Consider the following 22,829-nt stretch of genomic DNA (forward strand, 5'->3'; position numbering starts at 1 on the left):
GGTTTGGGTTTGGTTGGTCAATACTGACAGAAAAAAGTGAGGGAATCAGGACAAGGATAAAAGTCTATCTTAATATAAGACATGCAGCAGGTGGTGGGGCAGGAGACAGGGGGTGGGCAGACAGTGCTGCACTGACTCCTCTACAGCTGCTCCTGTAGTGCACCTGCTCTGCAGCCAGGCCCTGGGCTTTGTCCCTGTGGGAAGATGGCAACACAACTGAAGGCCAGCTGGGCTCTGTGCTGATCCCACCATGACCAAGGACACCACCTCAGGCTCTTCAAAGAAGAACCCTGTGAGGAATCCTGAATTCCAAGTGGTCAGCAGCTGCTGCTCTGACCAGGAGTTCCTAACAGCCCAAGCCCAAGCAGCTCCCAAGGGGAACAAGGGCAAGGAAATGGCTGGGGATAGGTTCTGTTAAATCCCTTTGGAAACCCAAGCCTCAATATCACAGCACCAACACCTGGGAGCTGTTCTGGAGAAGATGACTCTGGTTTGGACCTTCATTACCACACTTCAGCTTCAAGCTGCTGCAAGCAGCAGTGGTTATGAGGGTCCAAGCTGCTGGCAGGCTGGGCAGCATGGACAACGTGGAGGAAAAGCTCACATCGAGTAGGTTCCTTTAAAGCACTTCATGTCCATCATGGCTAAAGCCAACTGAAGGTGCTGCTGGAGTGGTGCCAGGCAGGAGCAGAACACTGACACTGTTAAAAATCCCAACCTGGTTCTGCTGAGTTGAGTTCAAAGTGGTTATTTTGATGACTTTTGCAATACAAGGGCTGGAAGAGGTCCAAGGGTCACTTGTCAGGAGAGTGTGTGGAATGTAATCAGGTCTGGCAAGACCTTGCAACGTGAGGAGCTGCATAGCTGACACTTGTGGATGTTACCAGTTCAGCAAAGGTAACCTCTGAAGTTTACAAAAACCCCCAAAGTTCCTAGAAAAGTCACAGGATGATGGGTGGGGAACAGGAGGTGGTTTGCCTGCGACCCGCGGAGGACAGGGCAAGGTGACAGAGCCCAGGCTCAGGAGCCACCTCTGCACTGCCTTCGCCTTCTCAGCCACTCAGTTAGAAAAATTCACAGAGTTAAAAACTGTTAAAACGAAACTGGAAATAGAAAACTTGTTTGTAAACAGCAGGTAGCCTCTCCTGCTACCACGGAATGGACTCTGGGGACTGCAGCACAGCACCCAGCAGAGGCTGGGCAGCTGCAGGACACACAAACCATCAGTGCACAGCAGAAGCGCCAAGCTCAGCGCAGGGCTCTCCCCCAGCTCCGGCAGCGCTGCTGCGGGGCCAAGCGCGGGCAGGGTTCCCACCTCTGCCTCACAGGTGACGAATGATGTCTGCAGGACTCCTGTACAGGTACTTCCAGATGGCATAGTAGTGGACAGCAGCTGCTGTGGCCACGAAGAGGTGCCAGATGGCATGGGCAAAGGGGATGACTCCATCGCTCTTGAAGAACACCACCCCCAGGCAATAGATCAAACCTCCCCAGGCCACCTCCTGCAGGCCTTCCGTGTTGGTCTGTCAATGAACAAGGAAGAGAGGGTTGGGGGAGGGGGGGAAGGACAGAACACAAAGTGGTTTCCCCCCCAGAACAGAAGGCTGCCAGCTCAGAACACCCTGCCTGTGACAGATGGATGAAGAGAAGACCACAGATAATAACAGTCACAGAATGGGTTGGGTTGGAAGGGACCTTACAGAGCACCCAGATCCTGTTCCCTGGCAGGGACACCTCGCACCAGCCCAGGCTGCTCAGGGCCTCATCCAGCCTGCCCTTGAACACCTCCAGGGAGAGAGCATCCACAGCCTCCCTGGGCAACCTGTTCCTGTGTCTCCCAACCCTCACTGTCAAGAATTTCTTCCTCATCCCTAGTCTCAATCTGCCCTCCTCAAACTTCAATCCGTTCCCTCCTGTCCTATCACAAGCAGCCCTTGTAAAGAGCACTACAGAATGGGAAGAAGCTGTCCCTGCCCATGGCAGGTGGTGCAATGAGATGGGCTTTAAGGTCCCTTCCAAGCCAGCCCAGCCTGTGATCCTGTGAACCATGCCCAGGGTCCTCTTCAGAGCTGCAGACTGGAACCTAAGCTCTTTTGTACCTGCTGCCCAGTACCAGCACCACAAGGCAGGACTCAGCGAAACACAAACCTGAACTGCCTGTGTTTGGTTCTCCTGTAGAGAACATTGCCAGAGACAGAGGGCTAAAATTAGCATTGTTTGAGAAGCACTGGAAGGGAAGCTGCTCCTAAAGGGAAGGTTTGTGTGCCTGCAGTACTGGCAGCCACATTCCTTACCATGGATGTCACCACCAGAGCAGGAGAAAATCCCATGGCCAAGTAGAAAAAGAGCTCCACGATCTTATACCTAAAAAGGAAAGATTGGAGTCAGTCAAGGAGGTGGACAAGAGGACAAACATTGCCTTCAAGAGGATAGGAAAGCTGTTGAACCTCCTGTTGGCTTGTGTCCCATCCCAAAGGCAGATAAACAACCAATGTGTTATGACAAAACCCAAGCTGCTCTTTATCTCTGCACTCTCTTCCTCTATATCATGCATCCAGGCACAGAGAAGGAAACACTGAGGCAGCTGCAGAGGTTCTTGATTGAACCTCAGTACATCCCCAAACCAAAAGAGAGTTATGTCTTGCTCCCTGAGCATAAGAATCAGAGGATGGTTTGGGTTGGAAGGGAGCTTAAAGCTCAATGAGAGGAAGGGCAAAAATGCAGATTTTAGACTCTAGGACTCACATCTCCAAACAACCCCAAGAAGTGTGTTTGGTTTTCTCTGCATTTGACAGGCTGAGGGAGCTGGGGATGTTAACAGCCTGAAGAAGAGAAGGCTCCAGGGAGACCTTAGAGCTGCCTTCCAGTACCTGGAGGGGGCTACAGGAAGGCTGCAGAGGGACTGTTTGCAAAGGCCTGCAGGGACAGGACCAGGGCTTGAAATGAGAGCAGAGCAGATTTAGATTGGATGTGAGGAGCAAGTTCTGCACCATGAGGCTGCTGGATCACTGCAACAGGCTGCCCAGGGAGGTGGTTGAGGCCTCATCCCTGGAGATATTCAAGGTAAGGCTGGACAGGGCTCTGAGCAACCTGATCTAGTGGAGGATATCCCTGCTGACTGCAGGGGGTTGGACTGGATGAGCTTTGGAGGTCCCCTCCAACCCAGAGCATTCCATGGGAATGTAGGAGGAGTCCATATGCAGCAGTTTCTATAAACCACATCACATTGTGAAACCTAAATTAGGGGCAGGAGAAGGTTAACACTTCTCACCCTACCCACACCCAGCAAAAACTGAAGTGGTCACTTCCCTGCCAGCCCTTGGAGGGAAGGCAATAGTGCAGCCCACAGCCATCTCCTGCCAGGGTGGCTGCAGCTCTCTGCTGACAAGAGCTAAGCCTGCACCATTCTCACCACATTCCCACTGCTTCAGAGCTCTCATTCCCATGTGTGGAAGGCTGGGTAGGAGCACTCAGAAAGCAAGAAAGCCCCCACCCCTTAATTCCAGTTGAAAGTCAGACACAAGGAACAATTCTTACTTTTCATGGTAGAGGAAGACATAAATGGTGCCTCCAGCAGCCATCAGCCAGATAAACCAACGCATGTGAGACGCCAGAGGGCCCAGCTCACGCAGGTTTAACCTGCAGACACACAGATTTCAAGAGACAAGAAGTGCTGAGTGACTGAACCACACTGACATGAGTGGCAGGGCTGGAGAAAACCAGCCAGAGCTAGAACTTGAGCATGGTGAGGGAGAGGACACTGGGACATTCCAGAGAGAGGCAGGAGGTGTTTGAACTGGTGTGAGGAGAGCACAAACTGAGGCCACAAAGATGACCCAAGGGCTGGAGCAGCTCTGCTGTGAGGACAGGCTGAGGGAGCTGGGGGTGTTCAGCCTGGAGAAGAGAAGGCTCCAGGGGGACCTCAAGCTGCCTTCCAGTACCTGAAGGAAGGAAGGCTGCAAAGGGACTTTTCCTGAGGACAAGGGGGAATGGTTTGAAGTTGAGGGAGAGCAGGGTTAAACTGGAGCTGAGGAAGTTCTTCAGCCTGAGAGTGGTGAGACTCTGGCACAGGCTGACCAGGGAGGCTGTGGCTGCCTCCTCCCTGGGGGTGTTCAAGGCCAGGCTGGATGAGTCTAGTTGAGAGGTGTCCCTGCCCATGGCAGGGGAGTTGGAACAGATGATCTCTGAGGTCCTTTCCAACCTGAGCCATTCTTGGATGATTCTGTGAAACAGAAAATTCCTCTCTGCTGTTTTCTAATGTCCCTTTCTGCTCAGCAAACCCCAGGAGATTCCATTATGCTGCTTTTCAGGAGGCACCATGTGGTCAGTTGCATCTAAGATGATGCTTATAGCCTTTGGAAAGCTGCAGGGATAAAATGTTTGCATGGGGAAGAGCTTTGATGGGGAAGCTGTGCTTCAAATCTCTTACCATGGTGCGTAGGATGCTGCAATAAAGATGTAGATCATCATTCTGTCACACATGTGAAAGCAATGCTCCATTGTCCTGGTGAGAGAGAGAGAGAACAAGTCACCAAGAGAGATTCTGGAAGGGTTTTGGTACCATCTCAGCTTCCTGACATGCTGGAGGGTGTTTGTGGAGTGCTGGGGAGGGATCTCCCGGTGCCAGGGGAGTTTGAAAGGATGCCTCAGCGGTGCTGAGGGCTTGGAAGCTCAGCTCTGCTAAGTAGAGCCTTGATCCCTGAGGTCCTTTCCAACCTAAGCCATTCTGTGACTCCCTGTGAAAGGACATGGGAGCTTGTTTGCCTTTGAGCCTGGCTCACTGTCTCTCCCAGAGTCAAAGGTGGTTTCTTCCCCTGTTCCAGCACATGGAACCTCTCCAACCCTCTGTAAAATCATCTTTATGACCCTTTGAGAAGCAGAGCAGAAAACACTGACAGAAAGCAGCCCACCCAAGAGCCAGAGTGCTACCTGAGGTGACTCTTCTTCCAGGAGACGATGTGGAACACTGTGGAGACGATGAAGAGGGCGCAGAGCCCCACGCCGTACATCCAGGCTGTGATCTTCTCCCAGCGGTCATCCGAGAGGCGGTGCAGGAGGGCACTGCCCACGATGGCAGGGACGATGAGCAGCTGAGGGAACACAAGGGCCTTGTTAGGCCTTCCCTGGCTGCCAGCACAGTACCACCCACAGCACAGCACCAGCAGGGAGAGGAAGCTGCAGTCAGCCGCGGGAGAGCAGAGGTAGGGCACTGGCTGGCACGGTGCTAAGCAGAGAGGGTTTGGCACACAAGGTCCCCAGCACCAGGGCCAGGCCCATTCGGGACCCTGGGCAGGGTCACCACCAGCTCCAGCCATGGCACAAAATGTCAAAGCCCTGCACAGGTTCCTTTCCAGGCCCTGCTGGTGTGTCTGAAGGTGTTAATGATCTGATTTGGATTGGAAAAGAGCTTCAGAGGTGGAATCCTTCCTAATTTAAGCCCAGCCTCACAGGCTGAACAACCAGGCTGGGAACAAGCAAAGTTTAACCAAATCCAGCAGCTCTGCTTTGCATTACAGGTTGCATAGCTCAGGGTTCAAGGCTCTGCTCCAGCCTGCACTGTTTTGTACAGAGGAGGAGAAACAGAGGCTCTGATCACAACTAGAGTGCAGAACATGCAGAGGACACCAACTGAAGGTGGGAAGCAGCTGATTAATCCAGGAGCTAATAAAGGAGGAAAAAAAGTGGCTTCCATCTCTGGGTTTTGAAGCACCCCAACTGCAGCTTTGTTGCTGTTGGATTTTGTTGGATGTGTTGCTGTGTGACCTGCTCTAGGTGATGCTGCTCTGGTGGAGGGGTTGGACTGGATGAGCTTCCAAGGTCCCTTCCAACCCAAAGCATGTTATAGTTAATGTTAGCACCTCCACACCTGCTAAATGAGAACTGGGACTGGTGGAGAGGCTACAGGACAAGAGAACAGGCAACAGTCTCACCAGGAAGTGCCAGCACAAAAGGAGAGCAGCAAGTTACAAAGCCCTCTGCAATAAGGAGGAAGACAAAGGGCTGAACTGTGTTTATTTACAACTAAGAGGAGACTTGGACACAACCCCTGTGTGATGCATGTCGGGAAGCTGACTGCCACAAGCCCTGTGGCACTGCAGAAAGCCTGGAGGCACACAGACAGATGATGGAACAGCAAGCTGGGAACCTGCTCCACCTTGCTTCAGGGCAGTTACACTCTGGTTACCAACACAGAGCAAACTACCTGCTCTCTTCTGCCTGTCTGGGGCTGCTCAGCTCACTGGCAGGTGGGGCAGAATTTCAGCTGTACCCTTCCCATCTTTCTGTAGCCAACCTGTGCCACAGGGAGGTTTGAAACTCTGTTAAACTGTTGCTGGTGTGTAACCCTGCTGCCAAATGAAGTCCTTTCCTTTGCACACAAGGCAACAATGGCTTTTGGTGCCCAGGCTGCTGGTGTCCTCCACTGGAGAGGGCAACACTGCCAGCACAAACACAGCACCCACACACACTCCCTCTTTGCAAAGGGAGACAAAAGGAAGATAACAAAGCAGCCCAGATCACACCTGACACTCACAGGGAATCATGGTGTCCACCTCAAGCTGCCTGCTCCAGGAGCAGAGCCCTAGAGCCAAGCCCAGCACCTCCCTGCTCAGGGATCTGCTCAGGCAAGGACAGAGCACTGTAAAGGGAGCAGCTTCCAGGCAGCCGGGGCTGTGCAAGGCACAACAGAGCAGAGAAACTGCTCATGGCTGTCAGGATGGAGACATTTTCATCCTAAGAGGCCCTCTGAAATGTTGACAGCCTCTCCTTCCATGCTCAGATGCCTGCTAAATGCTCCAAGCCTCATTCACAACAAAATATTTCTACTTCTTTCTTCTTTGCCCCCATGCACTGCACACCCCATGGCTGGAACAGAGACTGTGACTTATTTTAGGCACAGCTCCTCCTTCTAAGGCAGTGGGAAGAAACTTCCAGAGCAAGCAGTGTCTGGATTCTGAGGGTTTAATCCACCAGAGGATATCTTTTGTCTGATCAGCCTTATGTACCCTGGGAAGTTTGATGCTGACAGAGCCACCCCTCCCCTTAGATTAGCTCACCTTCCAGCCCAAATTCTTACAGCTCCTGCTTCTCTCAGTTTCCTTCCTGTTCTTCTAAACACAGAGCAGCTTTTTCTGTCTCTGGATTCAACTGCCTAGGGGCCCTTCCTGTCTCCTCCTGTCTAAAGAAGTCAGAGCTTCATTTAAAGCCAATAAAGAAATGTGAAGACACCAAGGGATCTCAGCTGGCCTCAGCAGTCAGAATGCTGAAGGCACCTAGCTATGCTCCACAAAGTTACCATTCCAGGACTGTAGCTAAAGGCCAGGCAGAGGATTCTGCAGCCCCACTTGCTGTGGGGGCTTTGGCTGCTTGGTTTTGGTTTTCACACAACTGTCTAAAGTGACTCTTGTGTGGTTTTGAATCAGAAGGCAGATGGGATCCCTACTGAGGAGTAAAGTCCAAGGTGGCTACTCTGAGTGATGAATAAAGCTTTGAAAAGCAGCATCTGGAGAAGCACTGCTAGGCTGTTGTTGTGCAGAAATGACATCAACCTCTAACTGAAAGCTCAACATTAACCAAAGACTCCACCACCTGACTGCTCTGCAACACAGGGGAGAAGCAAGCCATGGCCCCAGCTTCTGCACTCTGCTTTCCCAGATTAGATTCTTATTTGAAGGCTTTAAATGTTGATTGGGGTTATTTCTTGCATGGAGTTTTATACAAGGAGCACCAACCCCTCCTCTGTACTCCACTGCCTCTCAGAGGGGATGCTGCTGACAGATCATGGTAGCTGTTGGTACATAGCAGTCATAGAATGGGTTGGCTTGGAAAAGACCTTAAAGAACATCTGGTTCCAAGCCCCCCTGCCATGGGCAGGCCTTTAGACAGCTTCAGCAGAAACTGCAGCACACCAGAACACATTGACAAGACACCTTGGCTGGGACCTGCTGCTAAGAGGCAGGCATAGGCCATGCCTGTTTTGCAGCTAGATGGAGGCTAGCATTGCTAAGGAGGGCAGCAACCTCTGCCAGAGATTTTGAAATCCAGCTTTTTGGCCAGAGCAAACAAGATTTCCACAAGGATTAGGAGATAAAGGACATATTTGTGCTAACTAGCAGAATGTTGCTTCATTCTCTGGGCAAATAAGGAGATATTTACACAATGCTGAGCAGGAGACCCTTGCCTCAAAAACACAGAAGCTTCAGTGAGCTTTTCTATACATACAGCAAGGGGATTCTGTTCTCCCCAGCAACACAGAGCTCCGTGCTGGCTATGTACAAAATAAACACCAAGGATCCTTCAGCACAGAGCTGCTCTAAGGCTCACAAGTCCCAGGCACTACCTTGAGCCTTCATATCTGCAGCTCACTCACACACTGCAGATAAGGGACTGAGGACAAAGCCAAACATACTTCAGATGTTTGGAGTTAAACAAGGGACTGAGGAGAAGCACAAGCTGCTTCCAGAAAAGGGCAAATGCTATCTTAAGAACCACCCAAACACATTTTTAAGTCCTTTTCCAAGTGCCAGACAGCAAGTCAAACTTCCCAACCACTTACAAGCAAAGGAACTGCTTTCCTTGTTCTGTACACATCTTATATTCTAGTCCAGAATGGGCCTTACACTGTGAGGAGCAGGACTAGGACTTGCAGTGGGGCTGTCAGCACTATTCAGGGCCTCTTCCAAAGCATCAGATTGCTGGTAGGATCAGTTTGTAGGTATTAAACATCAGAACTAAGCCATGCCAGCTCTTCCAGCTGATACTCACAGGATGCTCTTGGGAAGCCTTCCACTTCTAACCCCACAGAATCTCTTTTGGGCTTGCAGGTGACAGTTTGCACAATATTAAGACAGCACAGCCCTGGGAGATCTGCCTGGCAAGACTAGCAGAGGCCCAGAGTCACTGTACCATCATCATCCTCTGAGTGGGACAGGAGGAGAAACATCTAGTTATAGGCATGGAACTTACAGAGCATCTGGAGCTCCTGGGGATTCAGAAGAGGGATTAGTGATTACCAACCACCTAATTAACCTTCCTTTTCTGGCCTGTTATGGCTGAAGCTTACATAACAAAACCAGAGAGGCTGTAAATCTGAATCCACTGAGAGAAAGGGAAGCACTGAGCCACCCAAACCCACCCAAAGCTGAGGTTTTCAAAGCAGAGAGCCAAGTACTTACAGCATGTGTGTAGCAGTTAGCAGCATGCTCGTAGCAGGTGGGCTTGTAGCGGCTGTTTGCTGGAGCTGGGTGGTTCATGAACCTGTGGGACAATGCAAAGGGATTCTTAGGAAGATTGCTAAAGCACCTCTGTGGAGGGTCCTGAAGGAGCAGCTCCAGCCTAGCAGTATTAAAAGCTATGAATGCAGACATACTGGAAGCAAACTGCCAGTTCTCCTAACAGAAGAGCTGCTCAATGCCCTCCTGTGCCTGCCTGCCACCGCAGGGGGGATGCTGTTCCTTCACACAGAACTCAGACCCCCTCTGTTCCAGCACCTTGGCTGGCTGCAGAGTGAACCATTGCCTGTTCCAGTTACACACTATGGACTCAGGCTGCTCAGGAAATAGAGACTTCAGCAGAGCTGCCAAGGGTTACTCTGCTCTGAAGAAGTTCTTGAAACTACACATTCACAAACACAGATTGGTAGAATGAGTTGGGTTGGGAGAGGCCTTGGAGATCTTAAGCATCATCAAGTTCCAACCGTGGCAGGGATACCTTCCACTAGAGCAGGCTGCTCAAGGGCCCATCCAGCCTGGCCTTGAACACCTCCTGGGAGCTATTCATAACCCAGTTCTGCAACACCCTGGAACAAGGCAATCTGGACACTGCCTTTTCAGTTCCTGCAGCAGGGAACATCTGTGTTTGGAGCATCCCCTGCCTTGGGAGGGAAGCTGGACTAGGTGATCTACTGAGGTCCCTTCCAACCCCTACCACGCTGTGATTAGATGGTTTGCATTTTTCCTGAGGCTAATCCCATCTTCTGCCTGTTACTCCACAGGGCTGAAAGGAGACTCTAATGGTTAACTCTGAAGAGGGGGAATGCCAAGAGCTTTACCATGATCTTCCACCTTTTCCTCTAAGGATTTTCAAATGTTGCCTAACCAACAGTTGGGGCACCCCAGCCACAGCCCACACAAACCAACCCAAGTGTGATGAAACTTGAGCAAGTCTGGGATGAACTTGCCAACATAAATGTTGCATTAAAGTATGGAAGAGGCCAAGCCTGGATTTGTGCCTGGGACTGGCCCAGCCAACATGCAGGACCTTGCTCTTTGACATGGTGAACCTTCTGCAGCTGGCACTGGCCCACTTCTCAAGCCTGTCAAGATGCTTCTGGATGGATCCCTGCCCTCAGGTGAGGCCAGCAGACCACACAGCTTGGTGTCATTGGCAAACCTGATTAATTTATATGAAGCTTGTCAGACAAACTTTGATCCCTTTGAGCCCAAAGCCATCTTATTTATGAGATATCCATAAGATACTGGATCTGATACCAAACCAGGGAAAAACACCCAACAAACCAAACCTGGATCTTACAGTTTGAGCAAGCAGGGCCAGGCTTCTGGGCTACCAGACATTTGAGGCTTTCTGGAGTGATCCATGAAAATTCAACAGATAAAAGTGGACAGTGGCATGATCTCTCTCCATGTTGTGGCAAGGTCAAGAAACAGCTTCAGTTGTTACCCACACAAAGGGTAAGGATTTCGTTCACAGCCCCCAAGTGGAAATGGTTTAGGAAAGGAACAGTTCCTGGGGGTTAATACACTGCTAAGAAATGGCAATTCTTTTGTCACTGACAAATGACACCTTGCTCTCATCCTCCTGGAGGATGAGGACACTGTAGCCACACACACAGGACACTGGGGAAGTGAGTTTGCTGCCCAGAGTGCCCAGGTCTTCAACAGCTGCTGAAGGCCAGCTCAGCATCCTCTCCAGATGGAACGTTCAGTTTGCTCAGTTCTGCTTCCAAGTTAGGAAAACATCAGAGGGAAAAGCATCTGCTGGCTCAGTCAGTGACCAGGGTTAGGCTGCCCTTGCTCAACTCCATCAATTCAAAGTCATGGGAAACTTTTCACTCATTACACCTAGAATATTCTTGCATTTCTCCTAAGGCCACGGTGGTGCCTTGGGAAGTCTCACAAGTCAAAAAAGCCCCAAACACAACAAACCAAACCAAAAATAAAGCCCCAAAAGGCCATGGTGGTGCCTTGGGAAGTCTCACAAGGGGGGGAAAAAAAGCACAAACAGAACAAACCAGCCCAAACCCACAGCCCCAAAAGGACTAAGTCTCTCCTCAGTGCTAGCTTTGTAATTGCTGTTCCAAATTCCTAGAGAAGATATTATCATCTAAAACCTATAAATAATTGAAGGCAGCCTGCTAATGGCACCTTCTAGTATCCATTAGAGGGCTACTTCTATTTTTTTTTCCCTTTCCTTTTCCAGTTCTGTTTCTTCAGTGGAAAAGACCCTGGATCATTCTAAAGCAGTCAGAACAGAGCCTGTGGTGATGTTAGATTTTAGACAGAACTATGAACAAACACTTCAGGAGAGTCTGGCTCTCATTTGGAGCTGTTACACAGTGTTAGGAGCAGTAAAACACAGCACAAAGACACTAACAAAGCTCTCTTATCTACACAAAGAGTTGGGGTTTTTCATCCTTTGTTTGTGCCAGCACAGGAATGATGCAAATATTTGTTCATCTGTGTGGTAACTTCAAGCTGGCAAAACAGAACCACAGAATGGTTTGGGTTGGAAGGGACCTTGAAGGTCATTCAGTTCCAACCCTCCTGCCATGGGCAGGGACCTGTCCCACCAGACCAGAGGTTTCTCAAGGTCTCATCCAACCTGGCTTCCAGCAGGATGCAGGTTTCAGAGAACTTCACACTTGCAGAAGATTGGAAATATTGTTTGCTTGTTATATATTTACTTGAATTCTGATCCCTGAATACCACAAATGGTTTGCAACAGTTGTGGCATGGGAAGCTGCACTCCCACAACAGCTGAAATTTGCTTTTCTTCCCCCAAGTCCTAGCAGAACCCACCATTAGTAACACTTTCCCATCCTCACCTTTATACTACCACCAGGAAGAGTTTGACTTTACCTTTACCTTACAGGAGGCCCCAACAGCCCAGTACCTCACTGCTGTCCTTACAGGAGGCCCCAACAGCCCAGTACCTCACTGCTGTCCATCTGAGACTCCTGCACCTCTCCTTGCTGAATGGTATCCTCTGCAACAGGCTGTAGGAGCCAAGCAGCAGATGCTGGAGCGCTTGGCTCAGGTCACTGCTCACAGACCAAACCTGCAGTTATTCCCTGAGGCCTTTTCACAAGACTATTTATAAACATTATAAGGAACAACTTGAGAGGAAGGATCATTTAGAAAGTGGCTGAAGAGGGCAATAATTCCAGCCAAAGGCCAGTTCCCGTTGGTTTCATTTCCAGATTGACAGTTTGTGTTTACAATGCCTTAAGAAACAGACCTGAAACCTGAAAACAGCTGCTCTGGGATGCTGCAGGGACTGCTCCGAGCCAGGAAAAATTGTTTTGACTTGCAGTGTTAAAAAGTCAGTCAGATACTCCTGTAGGTCCCTATGCATATGATGTTGTGATAGGAAAGCAGAAGAATTTGGGCTGCTGACTTACTCACAGTCTAGAGGGAAAAACAGCTCTGTTCTTTCTCAGAGACAAACAACCAAACCCCCCACCCCCAGCAGCGGATGCTTCTCGTTTCCTGCCACACCGGGCCATTGTTTTCCCCTCCTCTCTACAGGTCTTTTTCCTCTGAAAGAGAGCATTGTGAGGAACACAAACTCACCTTCCTAAAAGGAGAGACTCAGCATACAGCATTCAGAGGCTATTTACCCCTTAAGGCTCCCATAACACAGCCACTCAGGTTATCACCACAAGCAGGGCAGCCTGGTAAGGTCCCACTGAGCTGGACTGCTTTACTTTAGCTTTACTGACATCAAAGCCGCTTCATGAGGGGAGGTGCAGCATTACCTCACACTAACACATAAATGTGTCTCCATTTAAGGATCTGACCACCTTTCACACAAAATATTCAGTCTGTCAATATCCAGATGGGAGATCTCTGCAATTACCAGCCCGATGAGCGTGTGCAGCCAGCCAGCAGAGCTTTTGCACCGAACGGAGCCATCAGCTCGTTTTCACAACTGAGAGGCATTCCCAAAGCTCAAGAACTACTTGAGGTCCAGGCTTTGTAATTGCACAGCACACAAAACAACCTCCTTTGATGAGCACATTCCCAATATATGTGGAAAAGGGGTATTGAGAAACAGGGAAGACAGTTCAGACCCAGAGAGGAGGAACTCATCCTCCTCCCGTTGCGCTTTGATCTCGAGAACACTCCAAATATTTAAGCTGCTAAACACAGAGACTGATCCATTCTTTGTGGGACCCCTGGCCTCACGGTCCTGTTCAGATCCAAGAAAGAGCTGCCCTATTAGTCATGCTCATGAGACCACAGCATTTGGGAGACAAAGCAGGAAGAAGAATCTGAGGGTTCTTCATGCTTTGCCTCTGTATGCAAACCCAGCTTCGAAAACCAAACGACAAAGCCACCCAGCTATTGCAGGGATCTGCACGGCATTTGGCTGCTACCACAGCGAGCCTACACCCGAGGCTGCAGAAGGAAAAAGCCCTTCTCAGACCCTGCCTTCTCCTTCATTCCCATCTGCTGAAGGAATTACCCTGCGAAGCACAAAGCAAGCTGCGAGTGAAAAACAGCAAGGGCTGATAATAGCCTCAGAGATTTGGATTTTTCAGGCTTTTCAGGAAGTGCATTTCCTTTATTCAGCTCCAAAGGCCTCACGCTTCCTTTTACCAGCTTAAAAGCACATTACTCTCTTTTTTTTTTAACCTTCTTTTCTTGTGCTTTCCAACAGCAGGAGAGGCTATTTAGCCCTCAGAAGCCACAAAATAACAGCATCTGAGAAACTGCAACAAGGTGGGGACAGCTCCACACAGCCAGCAGCAGCAGCACGCATCAAGCAGGGCTCCAGATAATCAGGCACAGAAGCAATTTCTGTGTGAGCTGGGCTCTTTGTTTTCAACAGGGAAAACCAAAACACCACAAGCAGGTCAAAGCAGATCAATGCTGCATTTTCACAAAGACAATTGAGGTGAGAATTCTGAGGAGAAACAAGGAGGTTTACAAAGAAGCTTGCTTTCCCTGAGCAAACTGGCAGGTATTTTTCCCTCTTTAGGCATCCAGTCCACGCAGCGAAAAACACCTTCCCCCCTGCATTAGAAAATCCCTGGTTTGTAGCTGTTCACATCACCTTTACTATCACTGAACAACTGAGCCACAGCAACAATTCAGATCAGTCCAGCAGCTGATCACTTTGGGAAGCCCTCTGAAACCACACACTGTGTAAAGCCTCTTACAGCACGATGCCGAGGAAGAAATGAGACCTGCAATTCTCTGAGAATCCATTAACAGTTGTGCTACCTTGCAGAGATTATGGAAAAAGGGGGGAAAAGGATGTTTGTGCACCCCACTGACCTCCCAAAAGACTCTTCAACCTTCTAGCAGGTACAAAAGGCAAAATTTTAGGTGGAGTGGGGAGCAAACAGAAGTCACACCAAGCGCTGCAGCACATCTGAGCTCAGGGGCAAGGTACCCACATGTGGGCTAGTACAGAAACCACATTCAGCTTTTCCTCTCTTTCAGTTTTATTTTCATTTTTAGTACATTAGGCTTTGGTTTCCTGAGCAAGTTGGTGCAAGGAGAGCAGGGCAGCACCTGAGCACTGTACCTGCTGAACAAAACCATCATAGCAACTGGTCTTATCTGGGAGGCAGATTGCCACTCAACAGCTATCAGCCCTACATGTGGACTCTGATCGATTCAGCACCTACAGCCCACCCAGCCCCGTGTTTATCCGCGAATCTCCATCGCTCTGGTACCAACCACCCGCCAGGAACAGCGGCAGCATCTTCAAGCCGCCCTGAGACACCTGAACAAAGAACACCAGCGCTTTGCTGGGAAGCAGGGAGCCCCAGCAGCCGGTGGGTGCCTTACCTGGCCCGGCCCGGCCCAGCCCAGCGCTGCTGGCTCCGGAGCCACAGGTCGGGCATGGCGGGAGGCACGGCCGGGGCCGGGGCAGGCAGAGGGGCCGCGGCTCTGACACACGGCCGGATGCATGAACCTTCACCCATTTAAGAGGGGAAGAAAGAAGGAAAAAACAGATAAATAAACGCCATGCAGAGCCCCTCCGCGCGGCCGGCTTTGTCCTCCCCGCCCGGGCCGGGCGATGCCGCGGGCCCTCGGCAGCGAGGGCGCCCGAGCAGCGGCGAGGGAACGGCCGAAACGGGGCGGGAGGGAGGGAGGAATCAATCTCGGCTACCCCCACCCCAGCCCTCAACACCGCCCCGAGCCCCCGGCCCCGGCGTGCCCGCGCCCAGGGGCACCAGGGGTCCTGCCCCGCTTGGGGCAGCGGCGGTGCCCTGCTCACCTCCTGAACCTCTCCGGGAGCCGCCGCATGGGTCCGGGCCGCCCGCCCCGGCTGGGCTGCGGGCGGGGGGTCGGGACGGGAGGCTGCAGGCGGCTCCTGAGGCGGCGAGGGCCGGAGTCCGGGCCCTCATTGGCGTGCGAGCCGCCGCGGCGCCGTCCGTCGGTGAGGCGCGGGAGCCGGGTCGGCGGCTGCGGGCGGCCGCTTTAACCGGCGCTCGGCTGCTGCCAGCCCGCCCGGCCCGCGCCTCCCTCCGCCCCTGCCCGCCCACAGCGGCCGGGCCCGCCGCGGCCCGCCCCCGGCGGCGATGGCGGGAGGACGCGGGGCGCATGGCGGCGGCGGGCGGCCTGCTGCCGGCCGGCGGGGGTTGGGGGTGTCCCTCCTTGGCGAGGGGAGGCCGCGGCCATCGCGGCCACCGCTCCACCGGGAGATGGGTGGGGGGCGGGTGGGTCGGGAGCCGCGGCCTGTCCGCGGGGTCGCGCCGAGGATGGCCCCAGGCTGAGCCGGGGTTGCGGGGTTGGCTCCGGAAAACAAGAGGGGTCGGGGGCTGAGCGGTGCCCGAGGGCCGCAGCTCATCCGCGCCGGGAGCAGCCCCCGGTGAGAGGAGAGCGCTGCCACTGCGTGCCGGTATGCACCGGGACGAGCAGCGGGGCGAGGACGGGGCTCTGGAAGATACAAAAGCCGCTCCGGCAGGGCTGTGGAGTGGGCTGGCCGAGGAGCTGGGCTCCGAGCCGTGCCCCGGAGCCGGCGTGGCACAGGGGAACCCTGCTCTGGCACAGCCTGCGCCGTAAAGCTGTGTGCGCGATGGTTTCCTCTGCTCTAAATCAAGGTTACAGTGGCTGGGCGGCTTGTGATAACCCGCTGAGCCATATTCCTAGCTCCCCCAGCGCTGAACCAGAATCTTATCTCCTCAGACCAAACCCTTCCAAGCCAGGGTTGTTTTAGTGAGCGAAGAGGCCGTGGCAAGCGTGTTTCTGCCGACTTAATGTGGTGTTGCCTGGCAGAGGACACATCAGGGCATGAATTAGAAGAACATTAAGTTCTATTCAAGCCTCTGTCTTCTAATCTAAGATCTTGTTTACAGTGGGCTTTTAAATGGTTCCAGCCCTCAATAAAAGATTAGCACGGGCACAGCAGTGCAAACCATCAGTTCAGACAAATAAACTGTATCTGGTATCTGCAGCTTTTATGGTAGGACTGAAGGGATCTGTTGGCCACCGCTGCTATGGTTTGGAAGTCACCTCCCCAGCCCCGTCAGCTCTGCCAGGTAACCACCTCCACCACAAGCAGCACCACGACCTGGCTGTCCGTGAGCCTAGATCTGACTTCTCATGGCCCTCGGTGCCTTTCACCAACTGCTTCTCTGCCTGTAGCGAGCAAACAATGAGGTGGCAACAGCTTTGTAAACTGTCACGGCAAGACTCAGCCCTCAGCTCCTCTAGCATCAGGATGGAAAAAGCTCTCCTTGCTTGGATTGTGCTCTCTTGCTGCAAGGATGGTCGGGCCAGAAGACTGCAGACAATTGCTCAAAGGGAAGGTAGAGCTTATTGGTGGGAAGGTGAACTCCTGTAGAGGCAAGCTAGATCCCTGGGGAATGCTTCCATTCATCTCAGCAAGGTTTCACTGTTAATAAACTGGTACAGTCTGTCACCTGATTTAACTGCCACTGCTAATCAAGTTTCATATTGCTTATGTTACCTGTTAATCCAAAAAGAGCTGATTTCGAGGACGCCACTGGAGAACCCAGCCACACACTCATGGTTGCACATATGAAGTCTCAGTATCTCAAGGGCATGGCTTTATGTTGAGGTAGAATGTGTACCAGTGCAGCTGCCTTCCCCCTCAGTACTACACCCCCATCCTTGCCTCCCTCTCTGACTGCACCAGTAACTTGCTCTCTCAAGCTGTTAAGTGTTCAGGGCCATGACATTTATGAACACCATGGCTAGAAGGCTGACTTCTGTCTGCTTCTGCTCAAATGTTGGACTGTTAGAAAATCAACCTGCTGAGACCAGTGCACAGAATCCCTGCATCCTATCTCCATGATCTTTCACTCTCTGCTCCTCTGACTCACTCTTCCATCTCTTCCCAAGCCACTCTCATATCCATTTCCTTCCTGCTACCTTTCACAGAATCACAGAATTGTCAGGGTTGGAAGGGACTTCAAGGACCCTCCACTTCCAACCCCACTGCCATGGGCAGGGTCACTTTCCACTAGATGAGCCTGGCCTTAGAAAATTCCAGGGATGGGGCTTCCACCACCTCCCTGGGCAACTTGTTCCAGTGTCTCACCACCCTCATGGGTAAGAACTTCTTCCTAATGTCTGATCTAAATCTCCCCTCCTCTAGCATGGATCCATTCTCCCTAGTCCTATCACTCCCTGACACTCTAAAAGGTCCCTCCCCAGCGTTCTCGTAGGCCCCCTTCAGATATTGGAAGGCCACAATTAGGTCTCCTCGGAGCCTTCTTGTTTGATCTAGACTCCAACAGCAACTCTGTGTCACAGACAGTTTTTCTCCTCACCATTTCCAAAGCCTGCTTCCCCACCTGTGTTCTGTGGTCACAACTCACATACATTGGGAGACCTTTAAACACAACAATTGGAGCTGTAGCTCCCTGCTTTTGGAGCATCAAAGATTTACAGGTTCAAGATACAGTTAATAATAAATCCCTGTTTCAAACTTTTGTATCAAAATGAGGAAATTCAAATCATGAAGCCTGAGTGAGTGGAACCAGGTCAAGAAGGCCACCAACCATCATGGGATGAGACTGGAAGATTTTGAACTGAGTGTCTCATAAGGAAAATTCCTCAGCATACAGATCGTGTCCTGACCTATGACACGTTTGTAGGACCAGTGACTCTTGTTGAGCTCATCTCTGTAATTGCTTTTTGTGACCTAATGAATCAGAATGCCTTTAAAAAAAAACCCTAAAAATATCACAACAAAAGAAACCTCTTATTATGGGCCAAGCAACCATTAAATCTTTGTTGGCATTAAGCATTGGCAATAAAGACACAAAATTGAGGAAGCAAAAAAACCTTGTTAGGTTGATTACTCTTATTTACAGTACACTAAGGAAAGAAAAAGCCTTCAAATACCCAATTTGATAGAAAAAAACCCCTTGTTTAGACTAGGAAGAGTCATGGTGAGCTCAGCCAGGAATGGGCTTCAGTAGATGAGTCAGAGTTAGAAGAAGATGGAAGAACTGCCCTTGCTGAATGCATCCCTGCTGTGGGGCACTATCAGGCAGTGCCTTAGCCTAGAGCAGTCTGTTGAGCAGCCAAGGGCTGGTTGATAAGAAATTGAAGCTATCATTTTGTCACTGAGAATTTAGTTCTGATGAGGGCTGCTATAAAAAGCCCCAAATGAACTAAGCAATCCCAGCTTGATATCCAACAGACACCCCCTTGACACCTAACGCAAGGCAGATCTGTTACTAACTGCACCTCCTGGCACCCTCAGCAGTGAAGGCAATGACCACATGAGTTCTGTGGGTTGCCCTTCTTATTTCTAGGTCAGGTTTTAAACCCTGCAGACTCCCCTATGGTTCTTCACAGCCACTGCTTGTCAAGGGATGGAGAAGTTTGTACTCCTGGAGTGTTTATGAGCATTGTAGTGACACATAGACACACAGGCACATGGAATTCCTGAATCAGACAGCAACTACTTTGATGAGATTATTCAGAGAGAGACCCAAAAGTAGGGTCTGCAGTTTTCAGTGCATTGGGTTACACAAATCTATCAAATGAAGGGGGAGGACTTGGTGAGAGCTTCCTTTTCCCCACTCCAGATGAAAATTCAAGTGCCAAATGAACTGTCAGTGTTGAGCAAAATTCTGTCAGGAGGCTACATTAGCAAAAACCTATACCTCTCACATCAAAGCTGAGCTTCTTCCAGCTGCTAAGGCACAGACAAGTTCTCACTGTAAGCCCACACAAGAACCACTCTCCTGATCAAATAACAGAGAAGCAAACACTCATGAGCAGCTCCACAGCTGCCCAAACAGCTGCATTAGTGACAGGACAATGCTGATGTTCCCAGGTACTTACTTTCTGGTGGTGCCAGTGGTGACAGGCTGGCTTTGGAAGCAGCAGGGCACACACTGCAGCTCAGGAAGCTCTGAGCCAATTTAATGCAGCAGAGGAGCAGGCAAACAGCACTGAGCCCTTAATGAGGCATGGGAAACAAGTCTGACAGGTGAGACTCCTCTCCACTCCCAAGCAACACAGCAGAGGAAGTGAAGCATTTCTGGTAAATGAGGGTGGAGACAAACTCCTTCCTGTCTTCTTCTGACTTCACAACAAGCAGAATATGAGGGGCTAGCCTTCCTCCCTTAGGGGTGTACATGGTGGTGGAGGAAGGTGATGGTTTCACTAGGGCTTGGCTTAGAAGCTTCAGAGGCAAAGCTTTTAGCCTTCCTTAGATTCACAGAACAAATTCTGAAGGGTGGTTGTAACCAAGTGCCTGCTTCAGCCTTGTGTGGCTATCAGAGAAATGCACTCTGAAAAAGACCTTGGCTGGGAAAGCCACTTCCAGCTGCAGCTTTGCAAGGAAGTTGTGCTTCTTCTTCAAAATTCTAACAGCAAAATCAGTTTTGCCATAATGTGGATTGTAAGAGCAGGAGAGCAATAGGTCTTAGGTGAGCCCAAGATTAAGTGCTATGTGCTCCACTGTGGGCACAAACTCAAGCTGAAGTGCAAGCTGTGGGTGCTCTGGAGCACTGAGGGGAAAGCTTGAGGTATGCTCCCTCTTAGCATGTCCCCAGACACATCTCTGTGGCACAGACCAAGTAGGGAAATCAACCCAGAGCCTGCTGGAAAAGGGCTTGGGCTTTCTTAGCACATCTGAGGACACCTGGCAGCAGAGTTCTGCTCTGGGTCTGAACCAGGAGGAAGGTCCTGCAGGCAGCATGGGTATTTTTTTTTCTTGCTGCAAACTGACCTAGTTTTCTGCTTTTTTTCCAGTCCTTTTTGAGCATGGCATGAAGGAGAAGCATCTCTTGCTGAATGCATGTCAATGCCTTGTAAAATGAACTCCTCTCCCTCCCTCAGCCTTCCCCAGCCTAATTAATAAGGTCATCCCACTGAAGACAGGTTTATAAATAGCTTCCCAAACACGAATGGAATTAGCTCTGGCCTGGACAGCTCTCCCTGGGTGACACAGGTATCCAGGGAGGGCTGGCTCCTTGGCATATCCAGCTGCTTGCAGCGGAAATGGTGAAAGAGAAGCATTTGGCTGATGTCACAGCCAGCATTAAACCTGAAATGGGATTGCAGCATCACCTGGGAATGTCAGAGGGAGGACTCTGTGCCAGTGAAACAACTGACCTTAGAGGGATGTGCCTTGTAGTACATTAGATTAGACCAGATAATGAAATTCCAAATTCTGCTGAGGGCTTCTCTTCTGTCAGTATTTCTGAGAAAAGTGTCTCTGCCACAGCCAAAAACCCACAGGATTTTGTGGGGACAACAAGCAGTTACCTTGGGGAGTAAAACAAGAGTCCTTCAAGTCAACAGGAATCTTTACTATGGGAGCAGCAAATGAGAAATGGTCTTAGAGGTCTCCTCCAACTGAAATAATTCTGTGCTTCTATAAGACCCCATGGCATGCCAGCTTAGAGGTCTCCTCCAACTGAAATGATTCTATAAGACCCCATGGCATGCCAGCTTAGAGGTCTCCTCCAACTGAAATGATTCTATAAGACCCCATGGCATGCCAGATCCTAAAAGCATATCAAATCTAGCAGTGGTTGAGACTTGCCAAAGCACTGATGTTGTGGTTAACAATCTTGGGTTCGTCTGGAGCCAGGAAAGTCCCTGAAGCCTGTTTCAATCAGTTACATTTTCTGGTAGGCTCACACTGATTCATCTGCTGCAAGGAGAACTTTCTACTGGAGTGAAAGCTCCAGTTCCTGCCTGTGGTGTGTGAGGCATTCCAGCTCTCCTCAGATGAAGGAGTGGCCACGAGGGCAGGAGGTGCTCTGCGTAAGAGCCCAGATCACATCTTTAGAGGAGGAGGAGGGAAGAGCAGCACTCATCAGCCTCCTTACTGGCCTTGCACCAGCAGCACAAATTCTGAGTCATCAGATGAATCAAGTCTGTTAATGACTGCAGAGAACTTTCACTTCAGAAAAAGACAGAGATCCCCTGCTCAGATACTGACTCTGAGGCGGTCCCTTTGGGGGGCTTTACTCATGGAGAGACCAGGATTCCAGGCTTGGTTAGAAACAGTGAATCTCAGGGATTTTTTTGTTCTTGCTTTTGGCAATTGCACCATAAAAATAAAAGATGATCTGGGATTTTAACCTGCTGGTTGTGGTCTAGGGGCCCATTGCCCTTGCAGTGTCTCTTGGTTCCTCCAACAGAAATCACAGCTTCACAGGTTGGAAGGGATGCTTCAAGCTCATCTTGTCCGACCCTCCTGCACTCAGCAGGGACAGCTCCAACTAGAGCAGGCTGCTCAGGGCTACAATCAGGTGGCAGGCAAGTAGGAGCTGACTAAAAGGCAATATAAAAGGAAAATTCACTCATCAAGAGGATTTTATACAAAGGCCAAATCAGGACTACCTGGCTCAGCAGCTAAGCAGCTGCTGTTGCCTTCAGGTTCAGGTTGGACCATAGTGCCAAGAACCCCTGAAAACCCCCAGCTCAGTTACTTGAACCAAAGGGACAGCAGCAATGAGATTCTGTGCTGTAGCCTGCCATGAGGAAGGCTACAACAGAGAGCAAAGAACTGCTCAAGCTGTATTAGAACAACACATATGCTCAGTGTCAGCAGGTCCTGGAAGACCCAAGACTCCCACCAGATCCTCCAGCACTGCTGGGAAGCAAAACATCACCACCAGCTGTACCTCACTCTTGCAGGGGGGGGAAAAACCAGCATGAATTGTCCTCTGGCAGATGTTGGATTTTGGCATCCACAGCAAGCCTCCAAAAGCAGAGGCATTTTGAAGATACTTTGTCTCAGCAATAGGTTACCCATGCAGAGCTAATTCTTTCTCTTTGGCCCCAGCATTTTATAGATCCATCACATTTTCAAAAGTAAATTTTAAAAGATTGCCCTTATACCAAAGCCAAAAGAAATCAGCTCCATGTTTCAATCCCATTCCACAAGCAGATGGGATCATCTGGAATCAATGTCATGGAAAAAAACCCAAAATTCCAGCTTGGGAGGGCTCATCTGGTCCAACCTTGCTAGGTGACACAGGAGTTGAAATGAGCTGGGCCAGCACCCTGGCAAGCTGAGTCTGAAAACTGCTCAGTGCAGGGGACTCCAGTGGGAGGTGATTCCAATGTCTGTGAAAATTTTTCTTCTCCTTTTCTCTTCCCACCACTGGGTTTTTGCTTGGCGAACGTCTC

General features: G+C 50.7%; 1 protein-coding gene across 2 annotated transcripts in view; it reads right to left on the reverse strand.

Moving 5' to 3' along the window:
• Positions 1-1,023: 1,023 nt before the first annotated feature.
• MMD (monocyte to macrophage differentiation associated) overlaps positions 1,024-22,829 on the reverse strand; it is a 32,816-nt gene continuing 11,010 nt past the window's right edge. Inside the window, exons 1-7 of one of the 2 annotated variants that reach the window (XM_054170477.1) lie at positions 15,472-15,700; positions 9,174-9,255; positions 4,930-5,090; positions 4,430-4,504; positions 3,538-3,639; positions 2,295-2,364; positions 1,024-1,523 (exon numbers count right to left, since the gene is read on the reverse strand). In XM_054170477.1, the coding sequence (XP_054026452.1) occupies positions 1,323-1,523; positions 2,295-2,364; positions 3,538-3,639; positions 4,430-4,504; positions 4,930-5,090; positions 9,174-9,255; positions 15,472-15,500 (720 nt within the window). In that variant the 5' untranslated portion in view covers positions 15,501-15,700 and the 3' untranslated portion in view covers positions 1,024-1,322. Of the gene's footprint in view, positions 1,524-2,294; positions 2,365-3,537; positions 3,640-4,429; positions 4,505-4,929; positions 5,091-9,173; positions 9,256-15,471; positions 15,701-22,829 lie in introns of those variants that run through there. The other variant, XM_009911531.2, reaches the window with a different exon arrangement.

This window comes from Dryobates pubescens, chromosome 20 (assembly GCF_014839835.1).
Source record: "Dryobates pubescens isolate bDryPub1 chromosome 20, bDryPub1.pri, whole genome shotgun sequence".
NCBI lineage: Eukaryota > Metazoa > Chordata > Aves > Piciformes > Picidae > Dryobates > Dryobates pubescens.